Genomic DNA, 23,623 nt, shown 5'->3' with positions numbered 1-23,623 from the left:
GGGAGCCATGTGTATATCTGGTGGTGAAAATGGTTTGGTAGTATTAACAGGTGCAAAGGCCCTGAGGCAGGTGTAAAGGCCCTGAGGCAGGAGCTTGCCTGGCACATTTAGGAAGGAGCAGAGAGTCCAGGTGGCTGAGCGGAGCAGGCAAGGGACAGAGTAAACGGAGATGAGATCAGAGAGGCCATGCGAGGGGCAGGTGGTACAGGCCGTTGTAGGATCTTTGACTTTTACTCCAGCTAAGATGGGCAGAGAAATAGCTTGATCTGACTGTTGTGGGGACAGGGGTAGGTTGCTGATCCAGGTGAGAGGTGCTCAACACATGGACAGGATGACGTTCTAGCCTCCAAGTTGAGTTCATCTTGGATTCCTCAGTCCCTCCCCAGTTCCTCGCACCTGGTGGGTGCTCAGTAATTACCCCAGGGGCATGAAGGAATGGCTGAAGAAGACTCCAGACTACCTGCATAATTGCCCTCAGGTATAAAGTGATGGCTGAGTGTTGGGCCTGGTGAGAAGTAGGGTGAACTGATGAAATGGATAGTCATGGAAGCTTCTGGAGTCTAGAGTGCCAGCTTGAGGGCATAGAGCAGGGCATGGTTATCCAGTGGATTATACTTCTTCTGGTCCATGTGAATGACGTCATGACATGGAACGCTCCGTGTGCCAAGGTCTGTAACCAGAAGTTCCCACTGGGTGATCAGCCCGGAGTTTGGCTGTGCTGTAGTGGAAGATGCATTGAGACCACTCTGGTGGTGAGCATGTTTTTTTTGGAGAATTTGTAGTATGAGGTGCTATAGTCTCACAGATGTTAGCAAGATAGGCTAGCATGTGCGTGTTACTTGATCATTCTTGTCCGACTCTTGGCGATCCCACGGCCTGTAGCCAGCCAGGCTTCTCTGTCCATGGGATTCTCCTGGCAAGAACACTGGAGTGGGTTGCCATTTCCTTCTCCAGGGGATCTTCCCGACCCAGAAATGAAACCCAGGTCTCCTGCATTGTGGGCAGATCCTTTACCGTTGGAGCTACCAGAGAAACCCAGGCTAGCATCAAGTCTTTAAATCAAAATGCCCGAGTGAGTGAAGTCCACTGGTGTCCATGACACCTCATGCAGGGCTCACTGCGAAAACAAGGGAGGGACCCTGACCTTGGGCTCGAGGCTCCAGCTGCCCCATGGAGGCAGCCCTTGGATCAACTTACCCAACAGGCAATGCAGCAAATTGAAGAAGGAGAGTAAAGTATTAATAACAGGGCAACAAGGATGCCCTGTTTTGTTACAGTCCAGAGAGCCTTCATCGCTAGGGTGTGTACAGCCATCTGCCCACTAGTAAATGTGGCTCTATTCTTGTTCTAAGATATATCTGATCATCGGTTCACTCTGGGCAGGAGTTGAGTACAGCTGGGTGGGACATAGACATTAAGAAGAACCCTTTTCCTACATCCTTTCATCCCAGCTGGCCATTGGTTACTATCTAGATGTGATCAGCCTGCTCACCCCTCCTTCCTTCCTTCCCTCCCAGCCTCGGTGTCAGGCTCTCAGACTCCAACCCCACACGTACAACAGGCTGATGCCAATCATTTCTGCTCTGGTTACCTCTTCTCCAGTCTCATCACTTTTTGTAAAGCCCTGTAGAATTTTGAGGCATCTGCATATCTGGAAAGTCTTGGAATCTTGCAGACTAAAAAGCAAACAGAAAAACCCAACAGAGCCCCTTATCCCCCATTGTATTTTATTGAGCCTTTCGTTTAATATTGTTTCCAAAATACCGCATAGGTTACTTACTGGATCACATACTGTTACTCGCATCTTCTGGGCGTCTAAATGCCGAACTGCTTCAGAGACTCAGTCGTGCTCACAGGACTTGGTTTCTTAGTAATTCTGTCATCTGAAAACACTGTTTATGTAGCTGAGGTCAAAAGCGTCAAGCACTGCTTTAATGAGCTGCAATTCTGTTCATGTGACATTCTCCTCCAAAGCCAATTGCCCTTTATACCGTGTGAGTAAGTGTCTCTGTGTGCGTATCTGAACGTGTGTTTGATGTGCTGACATTTCTGAATTGAAGCCACAAAGCATAACCTTTGTATGTTTGCTATTAAAACTCCAAATTCAAGGCTTAAGAAAGGGAGCTAACTTTGACTTAATATGATTTATTTAAGAATAGAACTTAGCTCCCCCACGGTACCAAATGCTGAAGAGAATAATACCTTTTTGAATATTAGGATTTAAAATACTTTTTTATAAAACCTGTACTATTCAAATACACTGGGAAAAAAACATCGAGCTCTTCCGGCAGAGCCAGGCAATTGTGTTAAGGGCCTTCCAGGCATTACCTCATTTAATTCTCACAACCCTATGAGGTAGGTGTCATTGTCACAGTATTGCAGATATGAGGGCATGAAACTTGGAAAGGTTAGGACATCTGCTCAAAGTCCAGCAACTAGGAGGTGTGGAACCATGGATTCCACCTGCCCAGTATCTTGGAAAGATTATTAGAAGCACTTGCAGCCCCTTTTAATAAGGTCTGTGATCATACTGATGGGAGAGAACCATGATAACAGCGTCTAATGGTGTCCATTACATAATAGAAAAAGACTAAGTATTCTTACAGTTCAAATGAATTAAAATTTATTTTAAAATATTGCAACAAACAAGTAGCATATTCACACCTTTTACAATTTTCTGGCAGAATTTTCAAAAGATGCAAATCTCACTTGTTCCTTAAGGCGCTGATTTTGAGGCTGACAAAGACAGCAGACACTGAATAACCCCTGGATGCGGGGCATGGCAGCATCTGAAATGAGGCACTCAGGACAGGCTCATTAAGAAGTAGACGTTTCCCCACCCGGTTCTGTTTGTTCTTTTGGTTATTCAGAGTGTGGAGTTTGCAGAGATCTTAATCAAAATATTAGACGACCTTCCTACACCGACTAACAAATAGCCAAGAGTTGTTTAGGACACACAGCCTAGAGTCTGTGTATCTCTTTATCTCCCTTTCCACCCGTCCATGGAGAACCTACTTAAGCTGTGGATTCAGCCGGACTCCCTTTGAAAGATGGTTCAAGTTGACAGGTCCCTGGGCCAAATGAAGTTTCTAAATCATTTGCCAGGTGCATGACTTTGAGCTGTCCCCTGGCAGAGGAGGCAATGGTTTGATTGAAATGGTAGGTGGAAAGGCCACATGCTGGGAGAGAGCATGAAGCTGTTAGGATATATCTGGCCATGACCACTGAAATATAACAGCAGTCAAAAACTGAAAATACTTTAGAAGTGGAATTCAACCCCTCCATGCTGGAGACGAGGAAGCGAAGGCCAAGTTTTGCCCAAGGGACTTACATGGGGAATATGACAGAACCAGAACAAGATAACTAGCCTCCCATTGAATGCATGCAGGACCTTAATAATAACAACTATTTATGACAGTAACAATAAAATGGGTCAGCCATATTCTATGAAATTATTCAATTTTAGTAGAAAGTGGATCACACTTATCTAATTTAGTCGTCTCATTTCACCTTCACAACAACCCCCTGAAATAGATGCTATTATTACCCACCCTGTACTGGTAAGGAAGCAGGCTCAGAGAGGTTAAGTAACTTGCCCATGGTCACAAGCCAATTTAATTTGAAATCCTATCAGTCTACCTCTGAAGCCCATATTCTTGCTTCCGTAATGTTTCTTCTTTCATCTCCCAACCCGGCTACTCAGATGTGGGATTTGAACTGCTCTTGGTCAAGTCCTGAGTTTAAATACATTCCTGGGGAATGGGCTCTGTTGGGTGAATGTCCATAAAGCCTAGCTCCTCAGTTCTGCTGTCAACCCTGCCCAGGTTGTAATGCTTATCACAGCACCCCAGAAAGCTGTTGACCAAAGGTTGGGAGAACTCGAGGAGATGAGCCCATGGATCCAAGGAGACTGGGTCAAGCAGAAAGAATATGGACAGAGTCAGCAGAGCCAGGATTCAAACACCAGCCTTGGGAATCTCCTGGCAGTCCAGTGGTTAGGACTCAGCGCTTTCACTGCTGTGACCTGGGTTCCATCCCTGGTTGGGGAATTAAGATCCCACAAATGATGTGGCACAGCAAACAACAACAACAACAACAACATCAGCCTTGCAATTCAGCAGCTGAGTGAAGATGGGCAAGTAACTGGACCCCTCTGAGCCTCCACAGTTATAGGTGCTCTGATCTCAGCCAGGCTTTTAAGCCTTCCCCATCAGTCCCTCTCTGAGTCCCCTGGGCAAGTCCCCAAACCTTCTCTTTCCTGAAGGTCCCCCAACTAAAGTTCCGGTCATCTTGGTCTCAGCAGATAGCCCCATCTCGTAAGCTGGGGGGAGATGGAGGCTCGCAGGTGCCCCTGGGTGGGTGGTATTCCTGCTCTTGCACAGTCATCTTGACCTCTTAGACCTACCTCCCTCTTTATGTCAACAAACAGGTTCCCTTCATGAAGACGTTCCCTTTCTGCTCTGAATCCCCATTCTCCCGTGTCCTTTGCATGTCTACTCTGGCCAGTCTGTGTCCACAGCTTCTCCATGTATTAATCAGAACTCCTAGGGTTGCAAATAGGAACCCAATTCAAACTGACTTAACAGTATTTAGTTGTGATTGGATCCAGAGTCCGGACCGTGTCAAAAACAATCCATTTCTCTGTGTCCCTTAAGATTGCTTTCCTCTCTGTTGATTTCTTTCTTCTCCAAAGTTTTTCTTGGGCACATAGCTGCTTCAGACCTACATCCCATTATTTTTGCAATTCCTGCTGAAAGAGAGCTTCCTTTTTCTAAAATTTCCTGCAGCCTGGAACTCAGTCTTGTTGGAAGATGTTTGGTTATATGTCCATCGCTAAAGCAATCACTGTGCCTGGGGGATGGAATGTTCTGATTGGCCAGGTCCAGGGCACCTGTCAAGGGACTGGGTCTGCCCATGTCTAAAGTGGACATCTTGCAGAGAGGAAGGAGTGGATTCTCCCAGAAAAATAAAGCTGCTTGCTGTACCTGCAAACCAAGCAGATGCCCACTCTGGGTCTTTTCCGATTCATTCTGTTCAATACAGAAACATGCATCTCTCATCTTAAAAATCTCTTCCCTCGAGACTGGGATCTCTCCATTCTACCACTGCTCTATCTTTTCATACAAACTGGATGGAGTTCTTGCTCCCTCCATTTTTTTTACCTTCCGTTCTTTCCATGGTTCACTGCAATCTGGCTTCTGCCCCCACCATTCTATTGAAATCCCTCTCATTGAGTCATCAGTGACCCCAAAATTGCCTCCTCTCATACACTTGCCTTTTCTTTCTTGACCTCGTCAAACTGGGTACTTTGATCTTCCTTCCTTAAGAAAAAAAATCTGAAAAGAGTTTAAAACTTCCAGCAGCATCAAAAGCTATGCAGGGAAATTAAGTGCCTCCCTGTAGACCCCTAACTAGGCTCCTTTGTTCTTCTTCCCAGAGCCACCCACTGTGATCGGAGTCCTGGGTGAGCTTCTGGAGAGGTCCTCCACGTCACACATGAGGGTATCAGTGCTCGTCTTCAATTCCCATCCCTTGCTTTGTTCCCTTCCATCTTCGAGTTTGTTTTTTTTTTTTTCATGGCACTGAGCTGGCTGACTTTCCTCCTTCTTCCACAACCATTCTTGCTTGAAAAATTGACTCCGTGGAGAGTTCTTTTTTTTTTTAAGTTTTTTTTTTTTTAATCACCAAAAGGATTTTGTATTGGGTGTATAGCTGATAAACAATGTTGTGGTGGTTTCAGGTGGACAACAAAGGGACTCAGCCATGCATATCCATGTATCCATTCTCCCCCAAACTCCCCTCCAGGCTGCCGCATCACATTGAGCAGAGTCCCATGAAGACTTCTGATGACAGTAGAACTTGGAGGACCAAGACATGCCCATGACCCAGAGAGGGAAAGATCCAAAGTGTATTTCTTGGTTATTTACAAGTACAGTTTCTTAAAAACAATCACAAAATGCCCTCCAATTAGGGTATGAAAAACAACAACTCAGAGGTGGCTTGTGAATCTGCTTGAAATGTCTTTCCAAGGGAGTGAGGCTTGGATGGGAGACAGGAGGTATCCCTTTTGTGCCTGGATCCACGTGTTTTTCACTGTCTCTCACCAGGAGCCCAGGGCCTGACGTCACCTGGTGGCTTCCCACATACTCTGCCAACCTTGATGGGACAGATTTTTGTATTTTAAGTGCCTGTCACTGTTAACCGTAATATTCTGGTGATCTCAGAGAGACAGCAGTGAGCGGTCTTGAAGAGAGATCTTAGTTCCCCGCCCAGGAATTGAACCTGGGTGGCTTGGATGGAAACCAGGAATCCCAGTTGCTTGTCCACCAGGGGTTAGAGGCTTGGAGCAAAATTCCCCTGGCCCTTGTCCCCATTGAAAAATGAATTTCTCAAACAGGCAAAAACTGTAAAAACAGGTACAAAGTTTATTATCAGAGACACAGCATAGCTTGTGGGGGAGAGCACACAGGGAAACAGTTGGTTTCTGTAAGACCGAAGAAGCAAGGCAGAGAGACACACCCAGGAGGGTGCGGGCGTTTTCCCTAATGGAGAGGAGCCCTAGTAAAGAAGCAGTTAACTCATTTACATAGGGCAGTTCTTCTGGGTCTTTGCTTGCCTTTGGCTGGCTATCTTATTTCTTTTCCACACCTGACTTGGCCTAGGGCCCTCCCCAATATGCTTGCACAGGTTTTGGCCAAAATGGATTCCAGTGCAGAGGCCTGTGGGTGGTTTGACAGCACCTATTATGGGATGGCACCCCCTCCTTTTGGTTGTTTTATCTCTTTGCTCCAGCAGAGCTCAGCTCCTGCCACTTTGTCCTCCGAGTATCTAGGGAAAATAGATCTCCAATTTACTCTGCTGGACAAACTCCAACTATCCAGCTCAGGGGCCCATCTATCTCCCACTTCACTAGGGTAGGTTGGGGTGTGGCAGGGCCCATAGGACCCCTCTGTTGCCAGGGTACAGCCACCCCCATCAGACTAGCTCACTGGATGGGACTGGCTGAGTCACAACTCAATGCAGCTACCAGCTACCATGTCATATTTTTTTATGTGCATTTGTCAAATCATTCTCACTGCACCGTGCAAGATAGATCCATTTGACAAAACAGGAAATCTGGCCAAGGGAATTTAGATAACTTGCTTACAGATTATCTGCAGGTTGATGGTGCTAAGATTATTACCCAGGTCAACTTAACTTTTTCTTTTTCAACTTAACTTTTAAGTCCATGTCACATGATCAGGTGCAATTTGCAAGGCAGTGAGATGTCGCTGACACCCTGTGGTCTCTGGAATCAAGCAGCCCAGACTGAATCTTAGCTCTCCTCGTTTACCTTGTATGACCCTGACCAAGTTGTTAACTTTTCAAATTTTCTGTTAAGTGGAGATAATCTTTCCTGCCTATCTTACGGATGTATGAGAATCAAGGCTATAAAAACAGGCAAATAAAAGGGACAATTACTGTTTAAGGGCTAGTTTATTTGAAGCCAGCAACAGCTTAGGTTTAGGATGAATTTTAAAGAATGGATAAGAACAATATGTTACTTTGTTGACATGGGGAAGCATTTAGAGTATATTTCATCTAGTTTTAAAAAGCAGCTTAAAGAATAAAGTGATGATTCTACATTTTTTAGAGAGTAAAAAGCATTCATCGATCAATTCACCCAGCCATCCAGGACGTAGACCAAAATGTTAAGATAATGAAGGTATTGGGGTGGTAGAATTATAAAGGACTTTGTTGGTTCTTTCTCTTGGCACTTGTGAACAAGTTGTTTGTTTCTGCATAAATGGATCAGTTGTCAGATCTGAGCGCAAATCCTAGTCAGTTACTTAAGCTCTAAATCTGTTCCTTGTTGTAGAGCAGACTTCATAGACCTGTTGGATTAAATGAGATCATGCTTGTAAATCACTTATACAGTATCTGGCTAAAAATAAGCTCTTCATATATACTACCATTTATCCGTTGAACAGCACTCAGTGCCAGCTCTATATTGAGATCTGGAAATTCAGGTGTGGGCCAATCAAATGTGGCTTCAGCTCTCGTGTGTGTGTGTGTGTCTGTCTGTCTGTCTGTCTGTGTCTGTCTGTGTGTGCATGCTAAGTAGCTTCCATCATGTCCAACTCTTTGCAACCCCATGGACTGTCGCCCACCAGACTCCCCTGTCCGTGGGATTCTCCAGGCAAGAATTTTGGAGTGGGTTGCCATGTCATCATCTATATTCCCATCAAGATTGTAAACTCATACAGTAGCTCATACAATCTAGATGGGACTATAGACAATGACAAATATACAAAGAAATAAACATGTAGATCTGGATATTCACACATCTTATTTCCTATGGAAGAACTGAACAGGTTGTTCTGAGAGAGAAGAACAGGAAGAGGAGAAAAGAGGGAGCTCCTTGACTTGGAGGTGATCTGGAATCGCTTTTCTGAGGAGGTAGCATTTAAATTGAGACTGAGGAAAACAAACATTGCATGTTTTTTAAATGAAATTTGTTAAAAAATGAAACTTGCTATCCAGCACAAAAGACCTCTCTCTTGCCAACTTCTTCCTAACTAGACACAGAGATCAAATATTCCCGATAGTAAGGGACCTTCATTATCAGAAAAGGAGGCTTTAATCTTTCCTTCTTTGCCAAAGGCCAGACAGTTTGGAATATTGTCTGACTCTGCTCTGGAGAAAAACCTTGGTCTACAGACAACTTTTAAAAATGATCAAATGTGTGTGTGGCTCTGACCGTGGCTGGCTGCTGCTTACTGGGTGGGACCCTCCTGCATTCTCCTGCTGCGGAGACCCACACAGCATAAAAAGGATCCCGAATTTCATTGAATTTGCACATTAAAAAAAAGAGAGATTTCTTTGTCTTTTACTCAGACTATATGCTTGGGTATCTTTTCATCATGCCCTCGGCTCAGTTGCTGAAGATGCCCTGATGTCTTGATGGAGGCTGGGCAGGAAGCTCCCCTGTGCCATTGGCCTCACGTTGTCAAGCCCGGTCAAGCAGCAAGGAGTATGGGGCAGACCCTCACTCTCTTCTCCAGTGTCTTCTGTCGCTGATCTCTTTTCACTTCTGTTTCTTCCCTGGGCTCTTTCCTTCCTTCCTCCAAAGAGGCAATATCTTTCTTTTTGATCCCACTCAGCTTAGATGTCGCTTCCTCCAGGAAGTCTCCCTGGACTTTCTTCTTTCTCCCGGAGCTAGTCTCCTCAGGTCCCTCACCTCTGTACTCAGTGGCAGCACGTGTCACACAGCTCCATGCTGTCCATCTGTGCATCTGTCTCCTCTGCTGGACTGTAAGCTCCATGGTGACAAGGACAGGGACGTCTTATATGCCATCTGATTTCTGATACCCAGCAAATCAGTAGATGGAAGATGCCCATTTAGATAAGCTAAATATTAGCCTTCATCATCATTCCCTTAGCACCAAAGTACACACTGGGACAGCTATTAGGGAAATCTTAGGGTTTTTAACTAACATGAAGCTCATTAAACAGCACCAGGCAGATTTTAACAATTGGGTTAAATATTTCCATTCCCTTTATTCCTATTTTTCCCCTTCTCTCCACTGCAATAGCTCCCTCATTTAAAATAGGCTTTGTAGGGACTTCCCTGGCAGTCCAGTGGTTAAGACTTCGCCTTCCAACAGAGGGGGTGTGGTTTGATCCCTGGTCTGGGAGGTAAGATCCCACATGCCTCATGGCCAAAAAATCAAAATATGAAGCAGAAGCAGTATTGTAACAAATTCAACAAAGACTTTTTAAAAATGGTCCACATTTTTAAAAAGTCTTTAAAAAGATACTTATTATTAATACTACTTGACTTATTTAAATTTTCAAAAACACAATAAACATAAAAATAGAAACATCAAACAGTCTGTGACTCTCCCAATCTCTACAAGCACATATATAATACACATGCATCAATAGTATACATGCATTTATGTCTATAATTTATAAAATGGGAGCATATTGTACACACTGTTATTAATTATATATAACTGTTATTTGAGATTCTTCTACATCTTATTTTAATTTTTAAAAGTGTTTTGCATGGTAATACATAAAAATAGTTATATCATTATTTATTCAACTCTTTTCCCTATTGGTCAAGAGTTGATTTCAAAAAAAATTTTTTTTCCCCTCTAACAACTCTTTGATGAACACTGTGTCTCTTGAACCTCGGAATGTGGGATCTTCGTTCCCTGACCAGGGATGGCAGCGTGGAGTCTTAATCCCTTCACCACCAGGGAGTCCCTTCCTGTATTTTGACAGGCTAAACCCAGGTGTGTAGAGGAGGGCTCCAGTAAAAGCTCCTGGAGGAAGTGACTGCAGACAGAGGACGTGTAGGCAATGACGGGGAACAGGGTGGGAGGCAAGGCTTCCTGGTGGAGAAGACAGCTTGTGCTCAGGCTTGGAGGTGAGCATGCATGAGCGTTCCAGGAACTAGGAGGATTTCAACACAGCTGGAGGGTGTGTTGGGGGTGGGAGTGGGTCTAGGGGAATGTGGGCAGTGAAGGGGCTGTTGGCCAGGTGACCAGCACCGAGTCCTATACAACCTGTAAGCCATGCTGAGGAGTCTGGCTTTGGGCCATGGGGAGCCACCGCAGACAAGAGCAGGAAAGTGACATATCCAGGTTGGCGTCTTTGAAAGATCTCTGTGGTTGCTGTGACTGAGCCAACTCCACATTTGACAGCTAGACTTGGAGCTGTTATTAACACAACGAAACAGAAATTAGAAGGAAGGGAAGAAAAAGAGGGGAAAAAAGAGCTCACGTGTAACAGTTCACAGATAAGATTTTCAGGTGGTCTTGGCTCTTAAATTTGGGGGCTCAAGCGAACACATCACGATCCTCACTCCCCTCTCCAACTGTGGAAGAGGTTCCGTATGACTTTAAATAACCTAGTTGGCTTTGGCCCCCGTTCTGTTCCAGGAGCCCCAGTGATGACAAGGGGGTTGGGTGTTTTTCTGAGTGAGGCTGAAGCGTTCCCAGCCGGAGAAGCAGGTGTGGTCCACGCTGCGTTTGTAATTAGATCCCAGCCGCGGAGCTGCCCATTCTCCAAGGACACAGCAGGCGCAGAGCTGATCGGGCTGTGCCTCCCAAGGGCTGACGTCTCCATTTAGGGAGCGCTCCTGAAGCTAATGGGCAGTGACAGCTCCATTTGAAAAACACGGAAACACTTAGGGAGGCTGTGATCTGCCAGGCTCGTAAGCTGCTTATTAGCAGGGAAATCACGCTCCCGCTATATTGTGCCCCCTTGGTTAACCCCTGTTCCTGCATCTCCTCTCTGCTATCTCACTTAAAGATTTCATTGTTCTCCAGGCAGTCGGGGGAGTGATGGGAGAGGAGGCCGCAGAGCTGCCAGAAGCTGTTTCTCCGTCTCCCATCATAGCCTCTGGGGAGGCCCCAGCAAAGCAACAGCCTTATGGTGTGGATGGGAAAGGGATGGGTTTTTGTTGTTTTTGTTTTAAGAAAAATGGCCTCTGAAGACTCTCTGTGTCTCAGCTTCCTGTGCTAGCTGGTTGGGGTCCCAACACCCAGAAGCACCCACAGGGCTGCCTTGTAATACACCATCCCACTCCTCCAGTCCCTGCTGCTGACATCTCTTTGTTTTTTCCAGCTCCATCCCTTCTGCTCCCTCTTTTTCCACAACCCTGTCCACCATCTCTCTCCTCTGGATGATCGCAACCATCTTCTACCCTCCCCGCTGCCTCCACCATCAGTCCAGTGCCTGCTCCTTTCCTGTCCCAGCGAGGGACTCCTGTCTGACCTTTGACATCTCCACTGGACTCTCCAACTTACCATGAATGAAACCAAGGCTCCGTTTCTTTAACCAAACATGCTTTACCCCAGTGTCACCCACTCACCAAGTGGCTCAGCCCACAAGTCTTCTCATACCCCACAGCCAGTCCATCAGCAAATCTTATCAACTCGCAATTCAAAGTAGACCCCTCCCCAGTCAAATGCATCTTCCCATCTTCCCTACTGTGACCTTCCTCCAGACCACCATCCTCTCTTGCCTGGATTATTGCAGCATCCTCCTCATTGGTCTGCTTCTACCTTTCCCCCTTGTTCACCCATCGGTCTGTTTTGGACACAGTCCCAGTGACGCTGCTGTCAGAGCCTGCCTCCTCGGTCCTCAGAATTCTCCAGCCGCTTCTCATCAAGCTGAGCGGAAAAGCCTCTGTCTTCCCAGAGCTAGCATGGCCAGTGATCTGGCTCCTAGTCCCCTCTTGAGCTCTCAGACCCCTGCTTGCCCCTTGGTCACTGCTCTGGCCACACTGGCTTCGTGGCTGTGCAGTGATCATGCCCAGCAAGCTCCCGTCCTGGGTCCTTTGCCCCTGCAGTTCCTTCTACCCAGAATGTTCTTCCTGCCAGTGTGTGTACAGTTCCTCCTGGCTGAAGGCTTGCCGGACCGTCACCTCCAAGCTGACCGATTTATCAAAAATGGCCTCATCTTCACTCTTCACCCCTGACTCTGTTTTTCTTAATGTCACTTGTTTCCATCTGGCATTATTATTTGTTTTGTTTTGTTGTTTTGGGGGAGTTTTGGCCACGCAGCCTAGCTTGTAGGATCTCGGTTCTCTCGACCAGGGAGGGAATCGGGGTACCGGCAGGAAAAGCACCAAGTCCTAACCACCCAACTGCCAGAGAATTCCTCATCTGGCATTAAAATATACATTTACAGTTATATTTTTATGTATTATTGATTGCCTTGCTTCTCCAGTAAAACGTAAGCTCTGTGAGGCATGGATTTTCTATGATTTACTATTAACACAGGGCCTGGCACATAGAAGGTACTCAAGAAGTGTTTCATGAACGAGAAAATGAATAAGCAATGAAAGAATCTGGACGGTATTCCTGATCACACTGTGTTGACCTTGACGGCAAAAGTTTTGTGCAGACGAAAGTTTTGCCCCACTGGCCAGCAGAAAAAACCTGAGTCTTGGTCGTTTGGTTGGCGGTCCCTTATCGGTACTGAGGCCAAGCTGTCAAAACAGCTGAAACAATTTAGCTTGGAATAACTAATGTGCTTCTCCAAGTCTTGACACAAGTCTTTAAAAATGCAAGGCTGTTTCCTCAGTGTTTAAAACTTCAACGTCATGGAAACACGCCATCATAGGAAGTGGATACTGTCTGGGGGGAATTGTAGTGGAAAACGAGAACCAACGATGCTCACAGCTTGGCTGTGTTGATCACTTACTCAGTGCCAGGCATGGTGTCAGTCACACACGGGATCTCATTTTATCCTCATCAGAACCTCATTTGAGAAAAATTAGAGTTGTCTCTAGTGTACAAAAGAGGAAACTGAGGCTTAAAAGGAGTTGGCCAGGGTTGCACACCTAGCAGGCAGTGATTCCAGGATTTTAACCCATGTCCCCCTTATCCCACTCTGTGCGGTCAGTCGTCAGCCCACCAACCATTTTGCAACATGGCACTGGGAGCTTGGACTCTGACAGACAAACCTGGCTGACACAGTAGCTCTGCTGTTTGTTAGCAGTGGAACCCTGAACAAATTATATCACCTCCTTGGCCTCAGTCTCCTCATCCATACAATAGGGATGGCCATAATACCCACTTCATAGGGTCTTTGGGAGAATGAAATAAAAGTAATACAAAGAAAGAGCATTCTAGCACGCCTGGAACATACAGAATGCATAATAAACATTAGCTGTTATAATTATTAGTGTCTTCCCAAGTGGCTCAGTGGTAAAGAATCTGCCTGCCAATGCAGGAGCCGCAGGAGACTCAGGTTCAATTCCTGGGTAGGGAAGATCCCCTGGAGAAGGAAATGGCAGCCCCCTCCATTATTCTTGCCGGGATAATCCCATGGACAGAGGAGCCTGGTGGGCTACAGTCCATGGGGTTGCAAAGAGTCAGACAGGACTGAGCAACTGGGCATACATGCACATCACGATTGTCATCACTCCCACTATGTTCTTAGGTTGTGGTTGCCTCCTGTAGCTACTGAAACACTGAGAGATTTCATGCAAATGGGTTTGCTGGTGAAGAAGGAGGAAGATCAGGCCTAGTGACTCAACTCTTCTCGTTAGATGGGAACTGGTGTGTGCATGTGTATGTGCTCACGCACGAGTGAACATATGTACACACACACACACGCGCGCGCGTGCGCGCACGCGCGCGTTACCACTCTACCTCAGACCAGGACCTTGTCATAGAGAAGGACAGCAGGAGGCATGAGAAATGGTGATGGTTTCTTCTCGAGAGCTTGGGGAGATCCCAAGCACTGGGTTGGCTTTCATCCCACACCCTTCATTCCCATCTGGAGGGAGAATGGCTGTGTTTATTTCCTGGTGCCTTGTAATTAAGGGTCAATGATTTCTCCTTCCAACCAGGGCCTCGTAGTGGCCCCGCCATTGCAGCCACCAAACCCAGGTCTGGATGTTTCTCTCCATTAACTGGAGCATGTAAACTCTTGTATCTCTGGAGTTGGAGAATGTCTCCAGAGATGACTGAGAGCCAAAGGACAGCGCTTTAAGAGACTTGCGGCTTAATGTTGGGAATCTCCGAGGTGAAGTATAAACGGGTCATTACTTTGAATCTTGTACCACAAAAATATCTCAGGGACCTTAATCCCATCTCCTTCAGGAATGAGGTTGGCCAGCTTCTTGGGGTGGAGTTGGGAGAACATGCCACATGCTACCATCCCCACCATCCCATGCTGCCATCCAGCTCCTGACTGCCCAGAAGGACACCACGGGCAACTCATGAGCTACAGGAACTGAAGGTCGGGAGCTCAAGGTCACCTGCCGATCCGTGGTCATGAGAATTTTGCATTTTATGTTGCTCTCATTTCTGATCATCGAAACAATCTCTCCGAGGTAGTGAAAGGGAAGGGCTTGGAAAAGCCGCACCCAGTTTCGTTTGGTTCTGTTCTGTTTTCAGTTTCGTTTAGTTTATTTTTTCCACCCACCACAAATTCTTCTCTTCCCCTTTCATAGTGTGGGCGAAATGCTGAAAACTTCGACCGATTTTTCACCCGCCATCCACCAGTTCTAACACCTCCTGACCAGGAAGTCATCAGGAATATTGACCAATCAGAATTCGAAGGATTTTCCTTTGTTAACTCTGAATTTTTAAAACCTGAAGTCAAGAGCTAAGTAGCTGTGTAGATTTCCGTCCTTCATTTCTGTCATTCAAGCTCAACGGCTATTGTGGTGACATTTTTTGTTTTTCATTGCAAAGTTGCATCCATGTTTTATTTGCTGATGAAACTAGAGTGACCATGTTTCAGGACCCAAATGTCCTCAGGTAGTTTTGGAGCATCTCTGTGAGATGGGATTATGCAGATGGCGCGTTGACAATGTGGCTGCATAATCAGCACATTATCAAAGTCCTTGTAGCATTTATTTTCCCCAGCATGTCAGCAATGTAGACCCAGCAGGGACAGAACATGACTGCTTTCTCCCCTTTTTTCCTACACCGCCATTTTCATCCCTTTTCCAACGCCAACCATCCAATCTAGATTTTTTTCCTGCCAAACAAGTGGATAATCGGATGTTAGCAGTATTCTCCTGCTTCCAGTCCTGGAGCTTGACTTGTATCCAAGTAGATGGTTGCTTTGCCTTAGGGGGAATTTCCTCCATTCTTCCTGGTTTGGAGGCCCCAGGAGCTTTGGTGAAAAAACATGCTAAAAATAAAATTTTGTTTTTTTTTTAACTCAAAAATTAAGAAGATTATCTAAGTCCTTTTAAAATTCCAAGAGTGTGCTTTTAGTAGTTTCAATCTAAGGGCACCTCCAGGAGTCATAAGGCAACCAGCTTGGGTGCTACCTTAATGCTGTAATTTCTGGCTCCCTGTGTCCCCCGATCACCTTCATCCCCAAACTACTTGAACAGGGCATTTGGACTTACTCCCTGAAAAGACATGGTCACTTTAGCAAAGTCCCAAAGGGCCATGGTTTTACATTACATTTCAAACTTTATTTGCTTTGGGGTTTTATTTCTGTTGTTCAAATGCAAAAAAAAAAAAAAAAAGTTACTCACTTTTGTTACACATGCTTTGAAATACATGTCCAAATGTTATTAACCACAATGACCTGCTTTGATTTACCGAGAAGACGGCTCTAGAGCCTGGCAGACCCATGCCTGCTCAGATGGGATTTGTCTAGGTTTGTTGCTGGCTTCGGAAAGCTAATTAAGTGCTCTGAGAAAGACACCATGTCTTGAAAACATAGACAGTTGTATTCTTCACTTTGATGTTGTTTTGCAAGATGTTTGTGGAAATGTTTGTATCTGGATATCTGTTATGTGCCATTTTTCTTCTAGCATCGAGATACAATAAAAAAAAAAAAGCAAGAAAAAAGAAGAAATACTCTTTCAAGGAAAACGGCTATCTATGAAAAACACGGACCCAAACTGCAGAATGGGGCCTCCTGAGGCTTCAGGACAGAAAAAAATTAAAGCCAGATCTTAATCTTGGCCCCAGTGTTCAGCCAGTCAGAGAGACTGAAACTGTGGATCATTTAGAGACTCCTGAGGGCCTTTGATGGGGTGGGATGAGCTGGCTAGGGGGTTCTCCAATGACATCGGAGCTCAAGGCTCAGATTCTCACCAGAGGCAAGTTTAGGGGCCAGCTAGGAGCAGGGCTGGGGCTGTTGAGTTTGTTATCAAAATCACTACGCCTCTCAGCTCAGACTCATCCTTGAAGCAAATAGCTTCACGAGCCCCCAGAAGCCCAGGGAAACCCCTTGATTGGGGAAATTCCGTTTCCCTCTGAGCAGAGAACAGCAGGTGGTCCCCCATCCCGCCTCCTGTCCCCCGCTGTCCTCAGGCAGCCCTGAAGGCAACTCTTGTCACAAGTCAAATGATTTCCACAAGCTCCAGGGCTTCTAAGAGACCATCAAGGGAACTTAAAATACTTGACAAGTGTCCTTGAGGGGAGACTTCTCATCTTTAAGAAAATTGTGATTTGATTTCCACTTGGGCAAAGCCCCCTGCTGTTCGCTCCTTTCTGCCTGCTCTCGTCTCCTTGCTGGGGGCTTGGGGACCATCCCTGTGGCCACTGTCGTGGGTCACAATCTAGACGTCAGGGGAAGCAGACGCGAAGCCCTAGCTCTCAGGCTTAGGAGGTAAGAGAAGGAGGAAAACTAGGGAAGAGCCTCCTCACTGTATTGTTGGGAAACTGGCATCAGGAGGGAGGAAGTGACTTGCCCAAAGTCAGCCAGTTGGAATGCAAACCCAGTTTCCTGAATCTCCATACAGGTCTCCCTCCTCTGTGACTGCCGTCTCTGAGCCATGCCCACCAACAGGTTATTTGAAGTCTTTCATCTGGCTGTTGGGTCCCCAAGCCTTTACTTGGATATACTCTCAGGAAGATTAAAATCAAGGAGAAACATTGGGCCATCGACAAGTCATGAGAGACAACTTTAGAGAACTATGTAGGATGAGTGAATAGATATAAATAAATAGGTAGATAGAGATAAATAGGTATAAATAGAAAGAATATACTGTGTGTGTGTGTATATATATATGTATTATATTTACTGCACTCTACATTTTCCAAATTGCTGACATTATTTTACAAAAGTTTAATAGTTTCCAGAAGTAGATACTCAAGCCAAAGCCTCTGTTCCCCTAATACATTGAGCTGAGAGTTGTTCAGGGAAGCCTTCTGTGAAAGGGAGGGATCATTAGAATTCTTGCAGTTGCCTATTCCATCAACATTTCAAGTGCAGAGGAGACTGAGAACAGATGTAATCTCAGCGGAATACTTTGCAAACACATCCAAGAAAGATTTTTAAATTAATTTTTGTGATTGTGCATGTATTCCACCCTGCTTTCATTCACCCAGCCAGCATTTAGTGAGCACTGACTGTGTGCTGGGCTCTATCCTGGGTGCCAGGAGCATGGTGGGGAGCATGAAGACGCAACCCAGGAAGGTAGTCATTAAACAAGTCATTAAAAGCACGATGTGCTCTAGAGATTACTCGTCTCTAGGTTAATCAGGGAAGACTTCTTTTAAGAAAGGAAGAGTCATCAGAAGACTTTGGGGTTCTTTCTCTCTGGAGACCACATTGGAGGCTAAAGGAGATACAGCAGCACCCTCTCGACCCAGATTCCTGGTCCAATCCTATAATGCCAAGGTGGGGAAAGAGAGACAAGAGCTGGGATGAGTTTCCTTCTAGGAGGCTGAAGGCACAGTCTCCATACTTGATCCGATCACAGAATCATGAAGATGTGAGCTGACTGGATGCCTGTATGATGAGAGGGAACTAGTTTCAGGACTCAGTTCCAAGTCGTTAGTCCAGATTCCTGCAGGCATTACCCTTTCGGGCCCTCAGGAGACACTGCCCCTGGCTTGACACCACCTGGTTCTTCTAGATGGGACAGGCTGCTGCTTTCCAGAAGAACTTAAATTAGAGGGTCATTTTGTAAAAAGAAACTAAATGAGAAAATCTAAAGAAGACTCAACACAGTCCAGGGTAGTCATGGCTAGTTGTCTACCAGGATCTTAGAATCCCTCTTTCCTTTGTTGGACTCCTCACTGACCTTCTCTTCTAAGAAAACACAGGGCCATGCTCACAGTGACCATCTTGGGGAATTACTAGGAAGCCAGTGGAATTAGTGGGGCTTCCCTACTGGCTCAGATGGCAAAGAATCCACCTGCAATGCAGGAGACCTGGGTTTGGTAACCTTCCTGGGGTGAGTGCAACTATTTTCATGTAACTTCAGATACCATCAGCCCGGAAAGGAATTGTCCCAACAGAGAGGCCCGTTGTTTCCCAACTTTTAGGGTAAAGTTCAGGGGTCTTTTCTATTGAGGATCTGCCCACAGTGGCGAGTCTTGTTTGGACCATGTGGCTGATTGAAGCATCACCAATACAACAAATGGGGTAGGACTTTCATAATTGGGGATGATGCAAAGGGAACCTCTGCTGGATGCCCACAGGCAGGGAAAGCCACACCGGGGGACCTGCAAGGAGGCAGCTGCCTGTCTTCTAGCCTCAGGTATTCCCAGGGCCAACACCCAGCCCTGGAGCTCTCAGATCTTGAAGGAGCCTCACACAATTCTATCCATATTGGGGCTCACAATGGACAAGGGCCCATCTGAGCGACCCACAGGATCAGTGGGAACAAATTCCATTATTTTGCTCTAGAGTGAGATCTCTAGCTTGGGGACAACTGTAAGTTGTCAGAAGTCAAGAGGCTCATCTTTCATTAAGTCTTCATTCATCTGTTCACTCATTCAGCAAATAATCATGGAAGGCCTGCCATGTACCAAGTCTTGGCACTGGAAATATACAGACAAGGACTTTACCCTCCTGCAAAGAGGCAATAAATAATCATGACAGTTTCTGACAGCAGCAAGTGCAATGAAGACAATTAGAAAGATGTTTAAGTATGACTAGTGTGGTTCAGAGAGGGAGGCACAGACAGTATTAAAGGAAAAGCTGGCATTCAAGCCTTTCTCTGAACACAGGAAAGAATGCATTCAGTGCCTGGGACAGCACAGGACAGGCTGGCAGCTGGCAGGATGAGAAAAAAGCAGAGTGGGTGGGGCATGGCAGGAGATGCCCACTACCCAAAAATCAGCTCCACCACTATCTTCAGCTACTCCCCTCTGACTGCACCTACTGAATTGAATTCCTCATACTCCCCTCACTCCACACCCCCCCACATATACCACAAGGGTAAGTAGGGGAGCTTCGTAGGGATATTTTACCTCTCTCAGGGGAGCAGTCAAAAAGAAGGCATTCCTGTGAGAGGCATTTTGCAAAGGGTAGTGAGGCCAGCAATGAGAAATCCTTGTCAGTCAATGCCCTTTAGGGGTTAAACCTAAAGCAGGGATAATGATCGGCCAGACTCTAGCAAATCAGTCAGTTCTCTCCCTTCTTGACAATCTGACACCACTCTGGCTTCAGCCGGGTAACCTGCCCAGTACCAGTGAAACCCATGCGTTATCCTTGGTTGTCCTTGCAATACACCAGCCATCAAACTGTCCCCCAGTCAGAGAGGCTAAGATGAAGCATAATTGGGAATCGTGTGGTCAGGTAAAAGTCACTACCCCGCTGTGGAATCTTGGGCAAGTCACTTTACCTTCCTGTGCCTCAGTTTTCTCATATGTCAGAGCACTGGGAGCGAGGAGCTCTACCTGCCCCCAGGTGGGTGGTGAGGATGGGAAGATCATAGGCTGGTAAGGACCCTGAAGAGGCGAGAGCATCATACAGATGTGAGATCTTTTCATGAGCCCACACTCTTGACATTCCCTGGTGAGATTTGGCCCAAACTATAGCTAGTAAACAGGGATTGATGTCCCCTCTGCACCCCCACTCCCCAAAAATGAAACTCCAGACCAACTAGGAGAATAGAATATTTTAAGACTGCCTTTCCAGACTGAGTTTTTTAACCAGCTGCATCACCAGAAGATCTCTGATGATCATCAGAAGAACCTCTGGCTGATGAAGACTAAAATTCTAGTCTGTGGGTGGATTTCTGAGCATCCCTTCAAAGCCTCGATTGCCCCGGGGAATGTGGGATGGATAGTGATCCCCTCCTTTCATTGAGCAGTGATCTGATGTCCCCATTCTTGCCACTCTGGCGTCTGGGGATCTGAGTGGGTGTGAGCTCTTCTCCCTTTTAAAGAAAGAAGCCTCCTAGCCACAGGGGGCGCTCTTGAATGATTTTCTCCTGGACGCTCTACCGCATGACTATTTCTATGACATTATACCTTGTAAGAGGTAGTTTCCAACTCATCTCAAAGCCGAAGAAAATGACACACACACACACACACACACACACACACACACACACACACCATATTTTCTGGCAATCCTTAAAGAAAATCAATGTCTCATTTCTTTTCTTAGAAAATTTCCACCAAGTTTTCTCTCCAGAAGCCAACATATGATGTGAAATGAAAGCCAGGGAATAGTATTGCCGTGCAGCTGCTAAAACCGGTCAGCACAGGGCTTCTCCCGACTCTGCCCATGAGACGTCATCAGCTTCCCAATAACTGGCATGTCTCGGTCACATTTCCTCCTCCTTATGCCCTGTTAATGTGTTTGCTTTCCATTTGGCAGAGAGACAAGCGAGACACCTCCAATTTCGACAAAGAGTTCACCAGACAGCCTGTGGAACTCACGCCTACTGATAAACTCTTCATCATGAACTTGGACCAAAATGAATTTGCTGGCTTCTCCTATACTAACCCAGAGTTTGTGATTAATGTGTAGATGAATGCAAACTCCATTGTAAGCCTGGAGTATAAGACTTCAGGCCAAGTGTATGTATCAATTCTAGTCTTCCAGGATTCATGGTGCATATGCTGGCATTCCACACATGGAGAGCTTGTCCTAGAGGGCTTTTCTTCGTATGTGTAGCTTGCTAGTTTGTTTTCTACATCTGAAAATGTTTAGTGTAGAATAAGCGCTTTATCCAATATTAGAGGTACAATTTTCCAAACTTCCAGAAACTCATCAAACAAACAGATGATGTCAAAACTACTGTGTCTGATACCAAAATGCTTCAGTATTTGTAATTTTTAAAGTCAGAAGCTAATGTTCCTGGTAAAAGTTTTTACAGTTATTCTATAATATCCCCCTTGAATGCTAAGCATGACTGGTATTTTTAAAAATTGTGAGTAAGCTTTGCAGTTACTGTGAACTATTGTCTCTTGGAGGAAATTTTTTGTTTAAGAATTGATATGATTAAACTGAGTTAATATATGCCAACTCTTGTTTACATGTCTGCTTTTAAATAGAGTCTGGTGCAGGGGTTACACTCTGGGAAGTCATAGCCTGATCCCATAGACAAGCTTCGTTTCACTGGCACAGAATTTCATTTAATTGAAATTGTTGTCAACATTAAAAAAATGAAATTTTTATGTAGATTTCTCGACTTTCAGATTCAGCTGAAAAAAAAAAATCAGAAGACTGGCAGCACTGGGTCTATATTTCCATGTGGAAATAATTCAACAGAACTGAGAAACGGCTGTCTCTTTAAAATTAGTGCATCCTCTCATTTTACCACAGTCTCCACCACTCCCTACTGTCCTACACTCTCATCCACTTCCCTGGATGCTGTGGCCCTTTGAGGTAAAGATCTCTGCTATTTGCCAGTCATAGGTTTCATGACCTTAACACTTTCCTGTGCCCATCATTAGGGTATCTGGCCAGTCATCCAGTTGAGTGGTTGTTATGTAGTCAGTCCTCAAACACAAAATACATGATACAGTTTCATGACAAAAGGCAACAGGAAGGTTGGCATCAGGACAGAACACTTCTGTGGTCTAGGTGGATGTCACTTGCATTTGTAAAACTGCTTACCTTCTAATATTTTCTCCTAGTTCCGTATCTGCAACAGACAAAACAAACAGGAGTTTGCCCTCTTCTCAACAGCTGTACTTGTCCAAAGAAGCCGGAAGAGGAGGGAAACAGATAAGGGAGATTGCTTCTAAAAGCTGTTGGCATCATAAGGAGACCCATTCTCTGAGATCAGAGTGGCGTGTTACTGAATCACTGGGTATGAGCTTGACACTTTCTTCTCTGAATGAAATCAGGCTTCTGTTTTCTTTTTGAAAGCTGTAGTAAACCAATCAATAACACCTACCTTTGAAGTTGCTAATGACATGGGGTTGCAGAAAAGAGCAGATCTGTCACTGCAAATTCATCATGACTCAACAGACTTTATTCATCTTCTCCCTCCTTGGAAGACCCCCAGGAAATGGGCATTGGGCAGATACAGTGAAACCACTGATTCTAGTGTACTCTGCAGAATTTCAGTAACACTGCCAGTTACATCAGGTAAAGCTAACTTAAAGAAGAAACTGTGTGTTCAGTGCATCACATTCAGAAAACAAAAATATGTGAATTTCTATAGATGTTTGATGGCATGTCCAATTAAGATGATATTGCAGAAGTTGTCATTGCTACTTCTGATTCCTCCATATTTCTTGCCAGCCCTGCATATTTCCTCCCTCTGCTGGATATAAACCAGCCTTTTACTTCATAAATAATTGACCACAAGCTCTGAACCAGGCATAGTTCTGGGTGCTAGGGATATAGAGACCAACAAGACAATTCAAGACTTTCTACACAGAGGCACAAGAAGACTGCAGAAGTTCCAGCCTTTCATCTTCCTGGGATAACATCCAGTGAAATAAGAGTGGGAGCTCCTATAAGAGCCTTGCAGTTTCCTCTGACTGGCTCTGCCTGGTCCCATGTACATCCCTGAACCAAGCCCTGTATCTGGGGTAGAGAGAGGTCATGGGTAGGGTATTTTGATTGGTCAAGCCTAAACTGTATTAGTTATCTACTGCTGTGTAACAGATTACTCCAAAACTTTGAAAGAGCAAACATTTATTACACAACATTTTGGTCTGTGGGCAAGAATCTGGTTGGTGTGGCCTCTTATAAGGTTGCACTTAAGCTGTTGGCCAGGATTGCATTACATATGAAGGCTCCACTGGGGAACAGGGGATTCACTTCAAGCTTAATCTCACGATGCTGACAGCCTCTGTTTCTAGCCAGATAAGCAGCTGCCTAGGAACTGTGTCTTTGGACATCGTAGCTGGCTTCCCCAGGGAAAATGAATCAAGTGAGAGTCTAATCTGGAAGCCATCTAATTTCAGTGGCAACCCAGTCTCAGAAGTGACATCTCATC

At 45.5% G+C, this 23,623-nt stretch overlaps 1 protein-coding gene across 1 annotated transcript in view; it reads left to right on the top strand.

The window, feature by feature from the left end:
- The window catches only part of PRKCB (protein kinase C beta), a 381,711-nt gene extending 360,516 nt beyond the window's left edge, over positions 1-21,195 (top strand). The window contains exon 17 of the mRNA XM_052659473.1: positions 21,043-21,195. Within this exon, the coding sequence (XP_052515433.1) occupies positions 21,043-21,195 (153 nt within the window). The remainder of the gene's footprint in view (positions 1-21,042) is intronic.
- The last annotated feature ends 2,428 nt before the right edge of the window (positions 21,196-23,623 follow it).

The sequence above is a fragment of the Budorcas taxicolor genome, chromosome 2, assembly GCF_023091745.1.
Source record: "Budorcas taxicolor isolate Tak-1 chromosome 2, Takin1.1, whole genome shotgun sequence".
Taxonomy (NCBI): domain Eukaryota; kingdom Metazoa; phylum Chordata; class Mammalia; order Artiodactyla; family Bovidae; genus Budorcas; species Budorcas taxicolor.
This window is presented reverse-complemented; position numbering and strand designations above follow the sequence as displayed.